The 18537-nt window shown below is 44.7% G+C and overlaps 1 protein-coding gene across 1 annotated transcript in view; it reads right to left on the reverse strand.

Annotated features, from left to right (window-relative positions):
* Positions 1–907: 907 nt before the first annotated feature.
* Positions 908–18537, reverse strand: part of SGCA (sarcoglycan alpha) — a 42781-nt gene continuing 25151 nt past the window's right edge. Inside the window, exons 8-9 of the mRNA XM_060256386.1 lie at positions 13239–13265; positions 908–1117 (exon numbers count right to left, since the gene is read on the reverse strand). Of these exons, the coding sequence (XP_060112369.1) occupies positions 925–1117; positions 13239–13265 (220 nt within the window). The 3' untranslated portion in view covers positions 908–924. The remainder of the gene's footprint in view (positions 1118–13238; positions 13266–18537) is intronic.

Here is an 18537-nt window from a genome sequence, read left to right on the forward strand (position 1 = left end):
ATTTAGCCAGAGTTCAGGGCTCAAATACTTTGGCCACCAAATGAGAAGGGAGCACTCACTGGAGAAGATCTTGATGCTGGGAAAGACAGAAGGCAAAAGAAGAAGGGGACGGCAAAAGATGAGATGGCTGGACAGCATTACTGATGTAACAAACACAAATTTGAGCAGACTTCGGAAGATGGCGGAAGACAGGAGGGCCTGGCGTGACTTTGTCCATGGGGTCACAAAAAGTCAGACTCGACTGTGCAACTGAACAACAAAACAGGGTTTTTTTGTAGCAGGAACTCTTTTGCATATTAGGCCACACACCCCTGAGGTAGCCAATCCTCCAAGAGTTTACTGTAAGCTCCAGGAGGATTGGCTACATCAAGGGGGTGTGGCTCAATATGCAAATGAGTTCCTGCTACAAAAAAAGCCCTGAGCCAGACAATCCAATGGCAGTTGAGGGGGCCCCTCTGTTTTGCACAAAAAAACAGTTTTGGATCTGGCACTAGTTTATCATTGCAGGGGATTGTACCTCAGAATGACTGAGGGTAGACCGAAGTTTATTTTAGGATGAAGAGTTATTCAAACCATCAGTATTTATAGCTGGAATGGAAAACCAAAGAGCCAGGGACTGTAGACAGGGAACTGGAAGCTAACAGCAGTATTATCAACAGATATCTATAATTAGGGCAATGGAAGGTCAGAAGGAGTTATTCCTAGGCAGTTTTGAATGCGACACCTTTCTTTTTAGAAACCTTCTCTTCCCGATTTCCACTGGACCCCCATCCATAGTTTATTACTGAGGTACACCATCCTTCCCATTCCCATCTTGTTCATCCATTACCCTGTGTAAGCATGGTTTTGTACAGAGCTTTGCATATCATAAGCAGTAAGTCGACATGGCGGTGCAGTGGCTGCCATACAAACCTGAGCAAAGGTTCACTGTTGAGCCAAGATGAGAGGCACCTGGGCACTATCGTAGCGGCTGCTCTGCATGGGGTTGATCCGCTCACCCGTGCGGATGTTGAACATGGGCAAGGTGGAGAGGGGCCGGGGTACATCCCGGATGCTGGCCATTTCCCGCAGCTCCTCTGTGTTGTCGTGGATCGTGTGGTGATGCACCATCTGGATGCTAAATCCCGCAACAAAGGAAAGCAGAGAAGAAAAAAGCTGCTCAGAAAGAAGGGAGAAAATGACAGCTTCTTTATGCTAGGTAAAGGTGAAGGTAGTCCCCTGTGCAAGCACCAGTCATTTCCGACTCAGGGGTGACATTGCTTTCACGTTTTCACGGCAGACTTTTTATGGGGTGGTTTGCCATTGCCTTCCCTGGTCATTACACTTCCCCCCCCCAGCAAGCTGGGTACTCATTTTACCGACCTCGAAAGGATGGAAGGCTGAGTCAACCTCAAGCCAGCTCCTTGAACCCAGCTTCCAACAGGATCGAACTCAGGTCGTGAGCAGAACTTAGGACTGCAGTACTGCAGCTAGGTAGGAAGCAATAATTTATTTGTAGCAGGAATTCCTTTGCAATGCTTATTAGGCCATACACCCCTGATGTAGGCAATCCTCCAAGAGCTTAGAGGGCTCTTCTTACAGGGCCTACTGTAAGCTCCAGGAGGAGTGGCTACATCAGGGGGTGTGGCCTAATATGCAAATGAGTTCCTGCTACAAAAAAGCCCTGCATTTCATCAAAATCAAGACAAACCTGAATATAGAACAATTCTCCCCCCAAAAAGTTAACAGTTTTTGTATTATTACTATGCAAAACTATAATTTGCATAAACTTTAATAAGCAGCCTCTTTTTTCTTGATGGCAAATGGGGTGGATTTAGTCTTCCCTTAAGATAAGTAAGTTTTTGAGATTCTTTTACCCAATCAATGCTTCTGGTTTTCAGCAATATAAACGGAATAGAAAACAGAAGAAAATGAGACTGCTGTAGAAACCCTCAGTCTGTCTCCCTTTCCCACCCTTTTCCATGGACTTTCTCCCACTGCTTTACTCTTCTTGGGCAAGAAGCAGGCTATGTCTGTCATAAATGATTTCAAGCATCAAATTTAATTAACAAATTTAAGGCACTGTACCTTCCCCTTGTGCTTAATAGAGACTTGGGATTCATACCTCAGTGTTGGTGCTAATATCTTGCACATCCCAGTCCTTACCGCTGCTTTATTACCTCAGCTGTACCTTTATGACTTTCCATTGTATCTCTTTATCTCCTGCCTTCCTTCAGTGGGTTTTACATTTTGATTACTTTGACTTAGGGAGGAAGTGCAATATGAAGTCAAGGAAAGAAAGAAAGAAAGAAAGAAAGAAAGAAAGAAAGAAAGAAAGAAAGAAAGAAAGAAAGAAAGAAAGAAAGAAAGAAAGAAAGAAAGAAAGAAAGAAAGAAAGAAAGAAAGAAAGAAAGAAAGAAAGAAAGAAAGAAAGAAAGAAAGAAAGAAAGAAAGAGTGAAGGTTGCCAGGTGTCCAGTATTGACCCAGACAGTCTAGAATTTTCATTGCCAGAAAAAAAACCCAGAAAAAAAAATACTGGATGACAGGTATTTTTGTGAGGTGAAAGAAGGCTGCATGGTATAGCCTGATCTTGTCAGACCTTGGAAGCTGAACAGGGTTGGTACTTTGAAGCGAGGCCACTAAGGAAGACTTTACAAAGGAAGACAGTGGCTAACCACCTCTGTTTCTCACTTGCCTTGAAAACCCATGTGCGGGTGGGGTGTATATACTTTAACCACCATCAGATTAAGATTGTTTGAGGTTTGGTAAACTGCAGCCAATTCCTTACTGTGTGGGGCTCCTCACGGTGGCTCTTTTCCCCAGATTCTGCACTGGCATCTCTGGAGTGGGGCTGCGTGTTCCCTGCTTGCTCCCTGCCCCGTGCAAACGTGAGAGCCACGAACGAGACTGGGACAAAGGCTGATGCGTAATCAGCCTATTAATCTTAATTTATGGCAGTGCTTATTATATACAAGGAATATAACATAAATGGAAATCAGAATAGATTTAAAATATATATTGTTTATTATTATTTTTCCTCATTATTTTTCTGTCCTCTTGAGGTAACTGTAATTGCAAATAGGAAAAAAAATACTTGGCTTTTGATACAGTATGTCAGAAGGTGCCCAATATGCTACTGGGGAAGAGCGGTGGGCAAGTCCAAAGTAACCACAGAAAGAGTGAAGCTGCTGGGCCAAAGCTGAAAGGATGCTCAGCTGTGGATGTGTCTGATGGTGAAAGAACAGTCCGATGCTGCAAAGAACTATACTGCATTGGAACGTGGAATGTAAGATCTATGAATCAAGGTAAGCTGGATGTAGTCAAACAAGAGATGGCAAGACTGAACATCGACATCTTGGGAATCAGTGAACTAAAATGGATGGGAATGGGTGAATTTAACTCAGAGGATCACTACATCTATTACTGTGGACAAGAGTCCCATAGAAGAAATGGTGTGGCCTTTATAGTTAACAAGAGAGTGAGGAAGGCAGTAATGGGATACGATCTCAAAAATGACAGAATGATCTTGGTCCGTATCTAAGGCAAACCATTCAATATCACAGTAATCCAAGTCTATTCCCCAACCACTGATGCAGAAGAGGCTGAAGTGGATCAGTTCTATGAAGATCTACAACACCTTCTAGAATTAACACCCAAAAAAGATATCCTCATCATAGGGGACTGGAATGCCAAAGTAGGGAGTCAAAAGGTAACCAGAACAACTGACAAGTTTGGCCTTGGAGAACAAAATGAAGCTGGGCAAAGGCTAATAGAGTTTTGTCAAGAGAACAAGCTGGTCATAGCGAATACCCTCTTCCAAAAACCTAAAAGGTGACTGTACACATGGACATCACCTGATGGGCAACACAGAAATCAGATTGATTATATATTCTGCAGTCAAAGATGGAGAAGCTCCTTACAGTCAGCAAAAAAAAGACCTGGAACTGACTGTGGCTCAGATCATGAGCTACTCACTGCAAAATTCAGGCTTAAACTGAAGAAAACTGGGGAAGCCATTAGGCCATTCAGGTTTGACCTTGATCACATCCCTTATGAATATACAGTGGAAGTGAAGAATAGGTTTAAGGAACTAGAGTTGATAGAAAGAGTGCCTGAAGAACTATGAATGGAGGTTCATGACATTGTACAGAAGGCAGCAATCAGCACCATCCCAAAGAAAAGAAAATGCAAGAAAGCAAAGTGGCTGTCTGATGAGGCTTTACAAATAGCTGAGGAAAGAAGGAAAGTGAAAGGCAAAGATGAAAAGGAAAAATTCACCCAACTGAATGCAGATTTTCAGAGAACAGCAAGGAGATATAAAGAGGCCCTCCTGAAGGAACAATGCAAAGCAATATAGAGGAAAATAATAGAATGGGAAAGACAAGAGATCTCTTCAAGAAAATTGGAGAAATCAAGGGAACGTTTTGTGCAAAGATGGTCATGATAAAGGACAAAAATTGTAGGGACCTAACAGAAGCAGAAGAGATCAGGAAGAGGTGGCAAGAATATACAGAAGAATTATACAACAAGGATCTCAATGTCCTTGACAACCATGACAGTGAAATCGCTGACCATGAGCCAGACATCCTGGAGTGTGAAGTCAAATGGGCCTTAGAAAGCATTACTAACAACAAAGCGAGCGGAGATGACGGTATCCCAGTTGAGCTATTTAAAGTCCTAAAAGATGATGCTGTTAAAGTAATGCACACATTATGTCAACAAATTTGGAAAATGCAACAGTGGCCACAGGATTGGAAAAGGTCAGTTTATATTCCAATCCCAAACAAGGGTAATGCCAAAGAACGTTCAAACTGTCTCTCCATTGCACTCATTTCACATGCCAGCAAGGTCATGTTAAAGATCCTACAAGCTAGGCTTCAGGAGTATGTCGATCGGGAACTACCAGAAGTTCAAGCTGGGTTTCGGAGAGGCAGAGGAACTGGAGATCAAATTGCCAACATTCGATGGCAATTTGGCAATTATGAAGAATGGCAATTGGCAATTATGGAGATGGCAATTATGGAGAAAGCACGGAAGTATCAGAAAAACATCTATTTCTGTTTCATTGACTACGCTAAAGCCTTTGATTGTGTGGATCACAACAAACCGTGGCAAGTCCTTAAAGAGATGGGAATACCAGACCATCTCACATGTCTCCTGAGAAACCTGTATAAGGGTCAAGAAGCAACTGTCAGAACGGGATATGGAACAACTGATTGGTTTAGAATAGAAAAAGGAGTTTGACAAAGATGTATATTGTCACCCTGCTTATTTAATTTATATGCAGAGTACATCAAGCGGAAAGCTGGCCTGGATGAAGCAGAAACCGGAATTAAGATTGCCAGGAAAAACATCAACAACCTGAGATATGCAGATGACACCCCTCTAATGGCAGAAAATGAGGAGGACCTAAAGAACCTCTTGTTGAGGGTGAAAGAGGAGAGCACAAAAGTAGGTTTGAAACTCAACATCAAAAAAACTATCATGGCATCCGATCCCATCACACCTTGGCAAATAGAAGGGGAAGACATGGAAGTAGTGACAGACTTCACATTTCTGGGATCCAAGATCACTGCAGATGGTGACTGTAGCCATGAAATTAAAAGACGTTTGCTCCTTGGGAAAACAGCTATGGTGAACCTGGGCAGTACAATAAAAAGTAGAGACATCACCCTGCCAACAAAAGTCCGTATAGTCAAAGCGATGGTATTCCCAGTAGTAATGTATGGCTGTGAGAGCTGGACCATAAGGAAGGCTGAGCATAGAAGAATAGATGCTTTTGAGCTGTGGTGCTGGAGAAGAATCTTGAGAATCCCTTGGACTGCAAGAAGATCAAATCAGTCAGTCCTAAGGGAAATCAACCCAGACTGTTTCTTGGAAGGTCAGATGCTGAAGCTGAAGCTCAAATACTTTGGCCATCAAATGAGAAGGGAGCACTCCCTGGAGAAGATCCTGATGCTAAGAAAGACAGAAGGCAAAAGAAGGGGACAGCAAAAGATGAGATGGCTGGACAGCATTACTAATGTAACAAACACGAATTTGAGCAGACTTCAGAGGATGGTGAAAAACAGGAGGGCCACGGTGTGTCCATGGGGTCACAAAGAGTTGGACTTGACTGTGCAACTGAACAACAAAGCCCATGTTATCCTGTGAAAGCCTTGCACTCCCATGCTATTTGCAATGGAACCTTACTTACTTTACTTAGGCAGCACAGGCAGGGACAGGGGAAAATATCCCCTCCCTAAAAAAAAAAAAAAAAGGAAGTTTAAGGACTGCCTGAGCTATCGTAGCCAGAATGGACCAGGATTTAGAATATCGGACCTCAATCGAGGAGATGCAAGCTGCAGTCTCCCATCTACTTCTGAAGGTTGCTGGTTGACCTTTGGCCAGTCACACATTCTCAGCATGGGTTGTTAGAGAGTTGTAGCATGAGGATAAAATGGAGAGAACAATGTATTCTGCTTTGGAACCCCATCGACAGAAAGATAGGCTACAATGTTTGTTATAAATTCAATTTTTACTGTAAATTGAGGATAAATGAAACTAAGTTTGAAGCCAAAGTGGATTTACCCCGAGCAATGGTAGTGATAGTAGGCTGACTGTTAAAACCAACTTGCACTAATTTAACTGATGTAGAGCAGCCATTGATAAATTAGTTGACCTGCAGGCTGGTGTCTCATGTCCCTAACTGATGGTGCTGGTACAAATAAGCAGTTAAAGAATCCTTCAAGGTCTTGCCCATCAAGGGTTTTTCTTAAAGAGGATGTGAAAATGTCTCACTTTCCAAGTTGCCTGATATAATTCCAGCTTGTTTTACAAAATTAATTTTAGGATGCATAACCTGTGTTCTTTTCAGTAGAATTTGCTCCATCATGATATAAATGGCAGCTTAAAAACAGAGCAAAACTATTTGGCATTGTAATATCACCTTTTTTCTTCTTCTTCTTCTTCTTCTTTTAAATCATGCCTTTTGGGCAAGAGGCTTTAAAAGTGGGTTACATCAAGGATATCTAAGGCTATTCTCAGAAATACAGGATAAAATAGCAGTATTTAAAAACAGAGATAAAACAGCTTCATAATGTGGAATAAAAGATGGCTCAATGATATTGCGTGTTCCTTTTTTCAAAAGCCTGACATGATTTTTAAAAAGGAAAATGGTTTTAATGAGGCCTCAGATCGATCAAAGATGGAACCATGTGGTTATCCTGAGGAAAATGGAGGGCACTGGAACACAACTTTGGTGTGCATGAAGCAGCCATTTGATTTTTCAGGGCTCTGGTTCTCATGGATTAAGATGCATGCTAGGGTTGTCAGCTCTGGGTGGGGAAATTCCTGGAGATTTTTGGGAAACTTGTGGAGGGAAGGGTTTAGGGAGGATGGGGACCTCAGTGGGGTACAATGCCACAGAGCAGGGGTGTCAAACATGTGGCTCAGGGACCAAATCAGGCCCCCAGAGGGCTCCTATCAGGCCCCTGAGCAACTGGCTGTCATCTGTTTCCTTCTCCCTCTCTCTTGTTTCCTTCTGCATAACAGCTTGCTTTGCAAGGCTTGTTCAATCGCACAAAAACTACAGAGCAAAGCCTCTATTTTCTCCATTGGCTGAGGCGCCTCCCTTGGGGAGGAAGGGGAGGAGGGATAGCTTGCTTTGCCAGGCTCTCTCAATCGCACAGCAGAGCTACTAGCCAAGCCTCTCTTCCTCCTGTTGGCTGAAGTTCCTCCCCCTCCTGATCCCCTGGGGAAGGAAGGAAATAGCCAGAGCTTCCTTTGCCCAGTTCCCTGGATCCCATGAGAAAAATACAAAGAAAGCACCTTTATGACCAATGAAGTGTTAATGTTTTAAATATGTTTTAAGGTTAAAAAAAATCTTTGTGTTCGTCTGTGTCCTTTATAAAGTTTATATCTCTGCTACCTAATCTTAAATAGGAACACACACAGCCTGGCCCAACATGGCCCAGCCCAACAAGATCTCATTTATGTCAAATTTGGCCCTCAGAACAAATGAGTTCGACAACCCTGCCATAGAGGCCACCTTCCAAACTAGCCATTTTCTCCAGGAGAACTGATCTCTTTAACTTGGAGACCACTTGTAATTCTAGATCTCCAGCTGCCGCCTGGAGACTGGGAACCCTTACACACATCCCCCTGTTCAAAAGCATGGCAACTATATGCATCTAATGGGTTGTAGATATTTGCAGTTACAGGGTTTCTGATACGTTGTAGACGTATCATCTGAAAAGGGCTAGTTTCCAGGATTTATGGAGGGAAGATTATTTGATCATTCCCCGCCCCCCCTGCCAATGTTTATATAACAATGAGTGATCTCTGCCATCAGAAATGGCCAGCTCTTATTTTTCTCTTCTCTCCTCCAGTTTTGTCCTGGATAGATAAGATAGATAACACACACACTCACACACACACAAACCAGCAACCCTGAAACTCAGGGCTTCAAAAGTTGCAGAAGGGTGATAGATATCCCATAGGCTTTTCACATGTTTGCTGACTTGAGATGACCATCACAGATCCCAATAATTAGCACCCAAAATGATGCATCTGAAATAAGACAACCAGTTTATTATTATTTTCCGACACAGAGCTTTGGAAATCTCATGTTGTCAACTTGTGACTACATGTCAGATGGATAGCTTAGATTTCCTGAGGTTTCTGGCTGCAAGCTGTGTCAGGCTGGGTCTTTCCTGTTCTTCTCCTCTTCTTTCCCACCCTGCTCCTGGACACACTCTTTTTCTTGATTCTTAAGGCCACATTCCTCCTCCTCCTCCTCCTCTTCTTCTTCCTTCTTCTCAGTACCTTCAGCATCATACTGCTGACTGCGTAGGAGCCTGTGAGTCCCTGCCCGGTAAGCTTCATCAGCAAACCCTTGGCCAGCAAAGCCCGCAAGACCCTCTTGAAGTTTTTCTTCCGCTTCTCGAGGTTGTAGCCGGTGGCTGCAATGATCTTCTTGATGCCTTGTAGAGAGATGCCAGTGCGTTTTTCAGTGGAAGCCACCACCATGAATATCATTTTGGAGATACCACGCTTGGGTTGCAGCAGTTTCCAGGGGAGGAAAGAATTTACGGCTGTTTTAGCCTTCAAGCTGGATGCAGGCTTGGCCTTGGAGGAGAGGCGCAGGCTCAATCGCGAGTATGCATGAGGGCCATCAGCCTTCTCTTTCTCTTGCGCTTGCAGGACAAAAGAATCCGTGGAGACTGAATCCAAATTCTCTTCACCAGAGCACTCTGTGTTTCTGAGTGGAAGAGCTCTAGGTGTTAGGCTGATGATAGCCATTTTCTGACAGCACAGCTGTGAGCTGCTACTTCCCGCCCCTTTCCTAAGTTTCAAACGCTGGGGTCAACTTTGAAATCAAAATCAAGCTGGATGGGTGCTTAGTTATAGCAACAAAGAGTGGGCTTCTTGATGAAAACCGAGCTCCATGTGAGAACGGTATCTTTCCCTGACTCGTACAAACCGAAGCTGGTCCGAAGTTCTCAAGAATACTCACTGAGCTCCAGCGAGAGTTCAAGTTTTAAACCTAAGCACTTGTTTATGGCCCTTGCTTGTCTTGGCCACTCGTCTTTTAGTTGCTGTACCTTCCTAAGCTTTAGAGGTTTGGGTCTGATGGTTCTTCTGACAGCCCCTACACTGCCTGACTTACAGCAAGGAAGATGTTGGATGGGGCTCCTCTGAAAAGCAGTTATGATCAGGCCTGTCACTTTGCCACAGGCTTTGAGGGTCCAGAGGGAGGGACTTGAACTAAGGTTGCCATGGGAATGCCTTGGGGGATTGTGGCATCACAAAGTACCCTGTGATGTCTCGGTGTATGTGTGTTTCCTTTGTTTGATTGCCTGGGTCAAAGCATGGGGTATAGGCATTTCAGAACTGATCTTATCAAAAGACAGAATCCGTACACTTCGGATCTGTTGAGGACTCATTCACATGAGTATACATATTCCCCCATGTTTGGGGGTTTCTCAGTGGGAACTTAATTTCCAGGTGTGTGTGAGCCTGACTCAAATCAAGGGTTGCCAGGATCCTCCTGGCCACTGATGGGGGATAGGGGTGTAGGTTCGCCAGATGTAGTTTGGGAAACACCTGGAGTTGTGAGGATGGAGCTTGGGGAGGACTGGAACCTCAGTGGGATACAATGCCATAAAGTTCACCCTCCAAAGCATCCATTTTCTCCAGGAGAACTGATCTCTGTAGTCTGGAGATGAACTGTAATTCCAGGGGTCCACACCTGGAGGCTGGCATCCCTATCCCTTGGGACTCTTTAGCTTGGAGAAACATCGACTGCGGGGTGACATGATAGAGGTTTACAAGATAATGCATGGGATGGAGAAAGAAGAGAAAGAGGTACTTTTCTCCCTTTCTCACAATACAAGAACTCGTGGGCATTTGATGAAATTGCTGAGCAGATAGGTTAAAACGGATAAAAGGAAGTACTTCTTCACCCAAAGGGTGATTAACATGTGGAATTCACTGCCACAGGAGGTGGTGGCAGCCACAAGCATGGCCACCTACAAGAGGGGTTTAGATAAAAATATGGAGCAGAGGTCCATCAGTGGCTATTAGCCACAGTGTGTGTGTATGTATATATATATATAATTTTTTTGGCCACTGTGTGACACAGAGTGTTGGACTGGATGGGCCATTGGCCTGATCCAACATGGCTTCTCTTATGTTCTTATGTTCTTATCAGTTCAGGAATATGGTGCATGGGGAAAGAGGCATTCTTGCTCATTTTCTTTACCTGAAATGGAAGTTTCTATTTGCCTATCGAAGTTTTTATTTGCCTGTTGGACTACACATAGGTTTCTGCAACAGGGTGGGCAACAGTCTCTTGGAGCCATTTCAAGTTGGGAAAACAGGGCAGTAGAAAAGATAGAAAACCCTTCTACTTGCATTCTGTGGTCCCAAACTGAATTGGGCCCAAGCATGTAACTCTCAGCATATGTCTAATCAAAAGTCCACATGGTAGACACAAGGACTTAAAGCATTGCACCTTTGATGTTCCATCCATCTTGGCAGTAGCTTTGCACACCAACCATCAATCTTCTTCTTTGTCTTTCCATCACATCAGAGCCAATTTATGACAACCCCACAGGTTTTCTGAGGCAAGAGACATTCAGAGGTGGTTTGCCACTGCCTGCCTCCGCATCACATCCTTGGTATTCCTTGGTGGTCTTCCATCCAAATACTAACCATGGCTGAGACTGCTTAGTTTCTGACGAGATCTGGCCAGCCTGAGCCATCCAGGTCAGAGCACATCAATTCTATGCGTGGTTATAACTGTGGTTGCAGATGACACCAGTAACTGCCCACAGTACTCCCGTTGTTTACACTCACACTTTTTACATCAACTGATTTGTTAGGACTTTTTGGTCTTGTTGTGAGACAGAAATGCAGTTTGTTCAGTGTGAGCATCTTTGTACTATCATTCCACCAAACCCTTAGAAATGTGTGCTTTGACATAGCTCAGGGTGAGCTGTTGGGAGAGGAACCATTAAGGAAGTCCCCCATCTCCCAGATGCTCCTATTGCTCCTTGCACTTTCCTGGCCTGTAGTGCAGCAACATCAGCCTAAAAAAAAGAGATCTGCTGACACTGTAACGCCAATAAGAAATAGTACTATATTGAACTTCCAAGAGGTGCAACATTAGCTGCCGCAATTGCAATTTTAAAAAAAAGAAAAGAAAACCTACTGGCACCATAACATTATTAAAAATTGGTGTCATTTCTCTCTGTGGGTGGTTTTCAAGTGGAAATATTCAATTTGAGATGGAGAAATTGGAGTTACTTGCTAGTGTTAGCTGAAAGGGGTGCATTCTTATATATGGGGTGGCATAAATTGATACAGGCGGGGTGGAATTCTAGCAGGAGCACCTTTGCATATTAGGCCACACACCCCTGATGTAGCCAGTCCTTCAAGAGTTAAAAAAAGAGCCTTGTAAGCTCTTGGAGGACTGGCTACATCAGGGGGTATGGCCTAATATGCAAAGAAACTCCTGCTAGAATTCCACCCCTGGATACAGGATTAGCAGACTTGCTGCAGAGCAGCAGAGCAGCATGTTGGGGGAGTGGTATTGTGTCTTGCGGGTACATTTTTTAATCTTATCTTGCCTTAGCTTATGATGTCTTATCTTATGAAGTCTTGCTGGTACACGTGACTCTACTTTCCCCATTTCACTCTAAGAACAACCTGAGCAGATATCCATCAGTGGCTCTTAGCCACAAGGTATAAATGGAATCAGGGCTCTTTTTTTGAGCAGGAACACATAAGAATGCAATTCCAGCTGGCTTGGCATCGGGGTGTGTGGCCTAATATGCAAATGAATCCCTGCTGTGCTTTTTCTATTTAAAAAGCCCTGGATGGAATACTATGCCTAGGGCAGTGATGCTCTGTATTCTTGGTGCTTGAGAGGCAATAGTGGGAGGGCATTTGAAGTTCTGGCCCTACTGGTGGACCTCCTGATGGTGCCTGGGTTTTGGCCACTGTGTGACAGATAGTGTTGGATTGGATGGCCCACTGGTTCGATCAAATATGGTTTCTCTTATGGTCTATGAAGAAGATTAGATGCAGAGAGAATAATCGGCCTAAGATCATCCAGTGAACTTCATGGCCAACTGGGAATTTGAATCCAGGTCTCCCAGCTTCTAGTCCACTACCCTGACCCCTGTACTACAGTAGCTACTGTCCTGTATTAGTGGCACAAATTGGATCAAATTAAAAAAAATGCAGAAGAGCAACTCCACTGATGTTGGCCAACAGTGGAAGAGAGCAGAGTCATGATCAGAACAGTTCTACCCTCTGTACGGAAAATCCAGGATGTGACTGATTTTAATGGCAAAATGTCCATCAAATTGTATTTCAATATAACCAATAGCCATCACAGGGTAGTTTGGGATCTTCCGTTGCCCTTTCACATGTGGCTAATGGCAGAACAGCCTTGAGAAGGCTGCGGAAAACAACCCCAGTGTGGAACCAGCCAATGAAGAGTATGTGGACTTCCAGTTGCTACATCTTAAAAAGCTACAAACAATGACATGAAGAAGTGAGGGACCAAGAAGGGAAAGGACTGAAGTGGTAGATAAGGCTTCCTAAATAAAAGCCGCCCTGAGTCCGCTTGCGGAGAGGGCGGGATATAAATATAAAGTAATAAATAATAAATAAATAAATAATAAATAAATGGTTACACATTTCCACAAAACCATTCCATCCAAGTGTATACAGCTCACAGAACAACAAAGATCAACATGTCACTTACTCTGAAGTCTTTGCGTCTCTTCGGTGTCTGTAATTAAATAGGAAAAAAGACCAGGTTTAGCTACCAGCCACAGTACCTAGCTGCTTGCACACAAAAATGCATAACGTATCCTTAATGCACTAAAGCAATCGTCTCACCACAAAAATGTGTGAAAGCACAGTGGGTGCTTTCACTCAGCGACTGTTTACAAGTGGGTTTATCTATTCTTACACAGTAAAAATCCAGTTGCAAAGCATGATATTTAGTGTGTGTTAATGCACCCAGTGCAATCTAGGCAACAGCTGTCCATATTTGCATATTTTAACTCTAATCTAGAAATGGGGGAGACCAAAAAAAGAAAATTACACAGGTGTTTGTACAACAGGGCTCCCCTGCTTCAGCAATGCTGAGGAACCATAGTGTAAAAGCAACCCATGAGTGATGATTTCCAAGCATTTCGAAAAGTGACTGAAATGTCGCAGATGCAAAAATGTATTTTTTTACATTTTTTAAGCCCACCGTTCTTCCAAGTTCTAGATATATTGGGTTGGATCAGCCAACTTTTTCACTCAGTTTTGTCCATGCAGGCCCCATGATTCCCAGCATAGTCTTTTTGGATGGTCACAGCAGAACCCTTTCCTTTCTTTTTCATTCACAGAAAAGTTGGCAAAATCCACCCTGTTGTTCTCCTCTCCTTCATTTTATGCCAACAACAACCCTGTGAGGTAGGCTAGGTTGAGAGAGAGTGACTGGCTTCTCAAGTCATCAAGCAAGTTTCATGGCATAGTGGAGGGATTTGAACTTGGGTCTCCCAGATCTCAGTCCAGTGCTCCAATGCCAAAACTCCATTGGCTCTTCTTGAAAAACAATCACCCTTGTGCCCTTCAAGAGTCTATTTTACCCTGGGCTCATGGTCCAAGGCATGGCTTGCGACCAGTAAAGACCACTATTGTACTACCCTCAAATCAACCTTCCCAGAACTGGCTGAGCAACAGAATTCCATTTTTGGCATGTTTTTCTGATGCCTTGTTCATAATTTTACTCCACAATGAGCACATTTGGGGAAAAGGCTGGATCAGAAACACTGCACCCATGCAACAGCACTGTATGGTAAATAAAGATTAGCATGACTGAAGTCCAGTAGAATCTTAGAGGCCAGCAAAAGTTTCAAGGTGTAAACTTTTGAAAACCTGACAATGGCAGCTTTGACTCTCAAAACCTTATAACCTGAAACTCTGGTTGGTCTCAAAGGTGCTACTGTTCTACTGAAGCAGAAGAGTTGGCTTTTCTGCTCCTTTTTTCTCCTTCCCTTCCCTTCTTCTTCCCACAATAGTTACTTTGTGAGGTATATGGGGCTGAGAGAGTTCTGAGAGAACTCTGATTGGCCCTCAAGGTCACCCAGAAGGATTCATGTGGAGGAGGAGTGGGGAATCAAATCCGGTTCTTCAGATTGGAGTCCACTGCTCTTAACCATTACACCACACTGGCTGTACTGCAGATCAAAATGGCTACCCTCTGAAAATGGTAGTGAGAACACCTCACACAGCAATAGGCTTCCCAATCCCCAGGTCCCAGCGGGGGATCCCCCAGTTTTACAGGCTTCCCCCCTCCCCCAGCCGGCTGGCCAGCAGGGGAAGCCCCGCCCCCACAACCATTATGCACCTCCACGATAGGCGTCCCAAATCTCCCGCCCTGGCGGGAGAACACTGGATTTTGAGCCTCCTCCCCCGGTCTGCAAATATTCGGAAGCGGGAGGGGGGACGATGCTTCCCCCTCACAGCGCCGGGCCGCCGCCGCCGCAGCAACACCAGCGCCGCACCAACATTTGGAGGCGGGGGTGGGGGGAACTGCTTCCCGCGCCGCCGCCGCGTCAGCTGACCAGAGGGGGAAGCCCCTGCTCCGTTGCTGCTGGCCGCGCTTGGCGCCCGCAGCCACTCCGCAGGCATCGACGGCTCCAGCCGCATTACCACCCCCTGTGCCCTCGCTTCCTACCAGGGGCTGCAGCAGAGCCACTTCAGGAAACCCCTGGCAGAGCGGGCGCTGAGCGGCGACAGGGAAGGGGGGATCGCGTGATGAGGTGGGGAAGGAGGAAGCGAAGGGAGAAGGCCTGGCTGAGGAAGAGGAGAAGGAACCCCCGGCGGCGCCCAAAGGGAGGCCAAGAGGGCCCAACTTTTCTCCCTGCCCCGTTCCCTCTCGTGCTGGCTGGTGCTCCAGACAGGCCGGATTGGCTCGAGGGCTCTTCGCTCGGCTCTCCCGCTAGCGCCTCCCTCCTCGCTTCTGCCACTCACACGTGCCCGCCTGCTTTCGCCCGGCCGGAATCGCCGGCAGCTTCTCCTCAGCTTCCCTCCCACTCCCAGGCCTGGCTCCCTTCAACGTGCCGGCCTTTCCCGCTCGCCTGCCGCTTAGCAATGCCTGCTCCTGGGGAAACATCAGCCTTTTTCTAGGGCGCCAGTCGCTGGGCTTTGGCTTCCCCGCTTTAGCGTCCGCAAATTGCAGGCTCCCCCCCCCCCCCCCCGGCAGCCTTTGAGTAAAGAGCTGCCAATAGGAAAGGGTTGGTCATCAAAGCCTTTGGGATTTCAGCCAGATGCAGGACCATGGCAGAATGCAGATTTGCATTGGGGGGTGGATCCACATGTCACTTGAGGACTTATCACCAGCTTTAAGAGGGGATTGGATAAAAATATGGAGCAGAGGTCCATCAGTGGCATAATTGTCCATCTTGGAGTTCAATTATGCTTGTCATACCCTTGCTTCTGGCTCCGCCCCCAATGTCTCCTGGCTCCACCCCCAAAGTCTCCTGGCTCCACCCCCAAAGTCCCCAGATATTTCTTGAATTGGACTTGGCAACCCTACTCCACGAACATTTCCCATAGGGAATGATGGGGAATTGAGCCACGGGTATTGGGGGCTCAGGGGGGCTGTTTTTTGAGGTAGAGTCGCCAAATTTTTAGTATAGCATCTAGTGCCTCTCCCCAAAATACCTTCCAAGTTTCAAAAGGATTGGACCAGGGGGTCCAATTCTATGAGCCCCAAAAGAAGGTGCCCCTATCCTTCATTATTTTCTATGGAAGGAAGGTATTTTAAAAGGTGTGCTGTCCCTTTAAATGTGATGGCCAGAACTCCCTTGGAGTTCAATTATGCTTGTCACACCCTTGCTCCTGGCTCCGCCCCCAAAGTCCCCAGATATTTCTTGAATTGGACTTGGCAACCCTAGACAGCAATCATTGGAGACATCCTTTCTATGCAATGGGTGTGTGAGCATGCACACACATATGCACGTGCACGCATTACTCTCATAAAGCCAGAATGTTTTATTATTATTATTTTCATTCTCTGTGTGATTTTTTCAAAGTCATTTGGGTGCCACAGAGTTATGTCTTATCCTGCTTTCCCCCTTCCCCCTTCCTAGACTGATGGATTTTATTAGTTTTCTGCTTTATTGCCTTTTTCCTGAATGTGATATGTTTTATTTTGCTTTACTGCTCTCAATGATTTCATTGCTCCCCTGTGGTTTCATCGACCCTTCTTGGCTGGCACAGGCTGGAAATGATTATTTTAAACATCTTTTAATCGGCTGGCCTCATTTCCTGTGGCTCTATCGGGGACAGTTTATTGCATTTTAATTATGATGCCTTCCAAAAATGTGTAGGCCACCACTTCATACATTGATGAGGTGGAATAAACACTGATGAGGTGGAATATATGTTTTAACATGTTTTTTTTTTAAAAAAAAAATCTAGATTTTTGGACTAGAATAAATAATGCAAATATACACATTTGCATAATTGATTCCCACCCTGTGATCTGGGTTTCCTGGAACATTAACAGTTCATAACAGATCCATAATCCCTAGGGTTGCCAATAACCTACAGGAAAAATTGTCCTGTCCCTTTAACTGAGGTTTAATATGTGGAGATCAGCAGGTGAAGCTTTTCATGGCAGAGGGGTAAATAACATCACTGGGTAAACAACGTTCCATTAAGCTGCTATTAAGGGGGGGGAGACATTTTTTTTCCTCCAGGTTGCTGGCAACCTAAATTGCCCTTTAACTCCTATTCTCAGTCACATCCTCTTTAGGTTCCAATTTGCACTGGCAATTATGCCTTTGTACAAAAGATTCACACGTAAATTGCAGTTCTTGCTGTGACAATAATCTTCAACGAGGGCTCTGGTCTTGCCATTTTGACAACATCATGCCCTTTTGCACAGCAGTGATCCACATACATATGCAACATTCTGAAATAATAGCATCTTTGTGCATTTTGTATCATGATGCTGGACAAATCACACAGTTCTATTAATGAGCTGTGCATGATGTACATGAATGACAAAGTTCTATCCGTGAGCTGGACATGATGCTTTGCAGAATTTGTAAATGACAGCAAAAACAAAAGCCTTGTCCCCCACACCACCAAAGCAGAGGTGTAGACTTCTCAGTTTCCCAGGGAACGGGGCAATCGTGGGGCTGAAGCTGGTTGAAGCCCACACTTATTGATCTACATTAAATCATTTAAATATGAAATGTATTATCAAAAACTATGCACCATCAACAATTAATCAAGTGGTTTTAAACATGTAATTTTGTCACTTATAATAGTCTGAATCTCAGTCAAAGAATGAGGACTCTGTGATGTCATGAATTCCTTCACTGAGACAATTTGAGTGAATATGTCATTCATCTGTGAAAGGAAATACTTTCTCCCCCTCTCTCTTTTCTTCACAAATTAGGCTGAGTATATGACTGGCCCGGGGTCACACAGTGTACTTTGTGGCTAAATGGGGATTTGCTGTGTACATTTGAGCAGTGTGGAAGACAACAAAGGAAGGGAGGGAGAAGTTCGCCATTTTGAGTATTTGGGATTGACTGCAGTTGGGGTCACAGGATTGGGATGAAGATTGGGAAAGGGTGCACATAAAAGGCTACTGGACAGTACCAAAACTGGCACTCTCATATGCTTTAACACCAGGGGTTGTTTTGTAGAAAAATAGGTGGTGGAGCTCATCCAGGGATTGTTATGCAGCTGCAATACTATTCAATGGACAAAGAGGTGGAACTCTCAGGAGGAGGTGGAACTCTCAGAAAGGTTCAGGAGTTGTGCTCCTGTGAGCTCCCACTGAATCTGAGGCCTGTTTAACACCCTCCTCCCACAAGGAGGCTTATAGAAGTTGGGGGGGGGGGGGGTTCTGCCATCTGAAAGTATATGTTGTACTGTTACTTTTGATGTTTTCAGGGTTTTAATTATGGGTTTTAATCTAAACTATTTTTGTGCCTTTTATGAGTTATAAGCCACACTGAGCCCTGCTTGTAGGAAGGCCACCC

This window comes from Heteronotia binoei, chromosome 15 (assembly GCF_032191835.1).
Source record: "Heteronotia binoei isolate CCM8104 ecotype False Entrance Well chromosome 15, APGP_CSIRO_Hbin_v1, whole genome shotgun sequence".
NCBI lineage: Eukaryota > Metazoa > Chordata > Lepidosauria > Squamata > Gekkonidae > Heteronotia > Heteronotia binoei.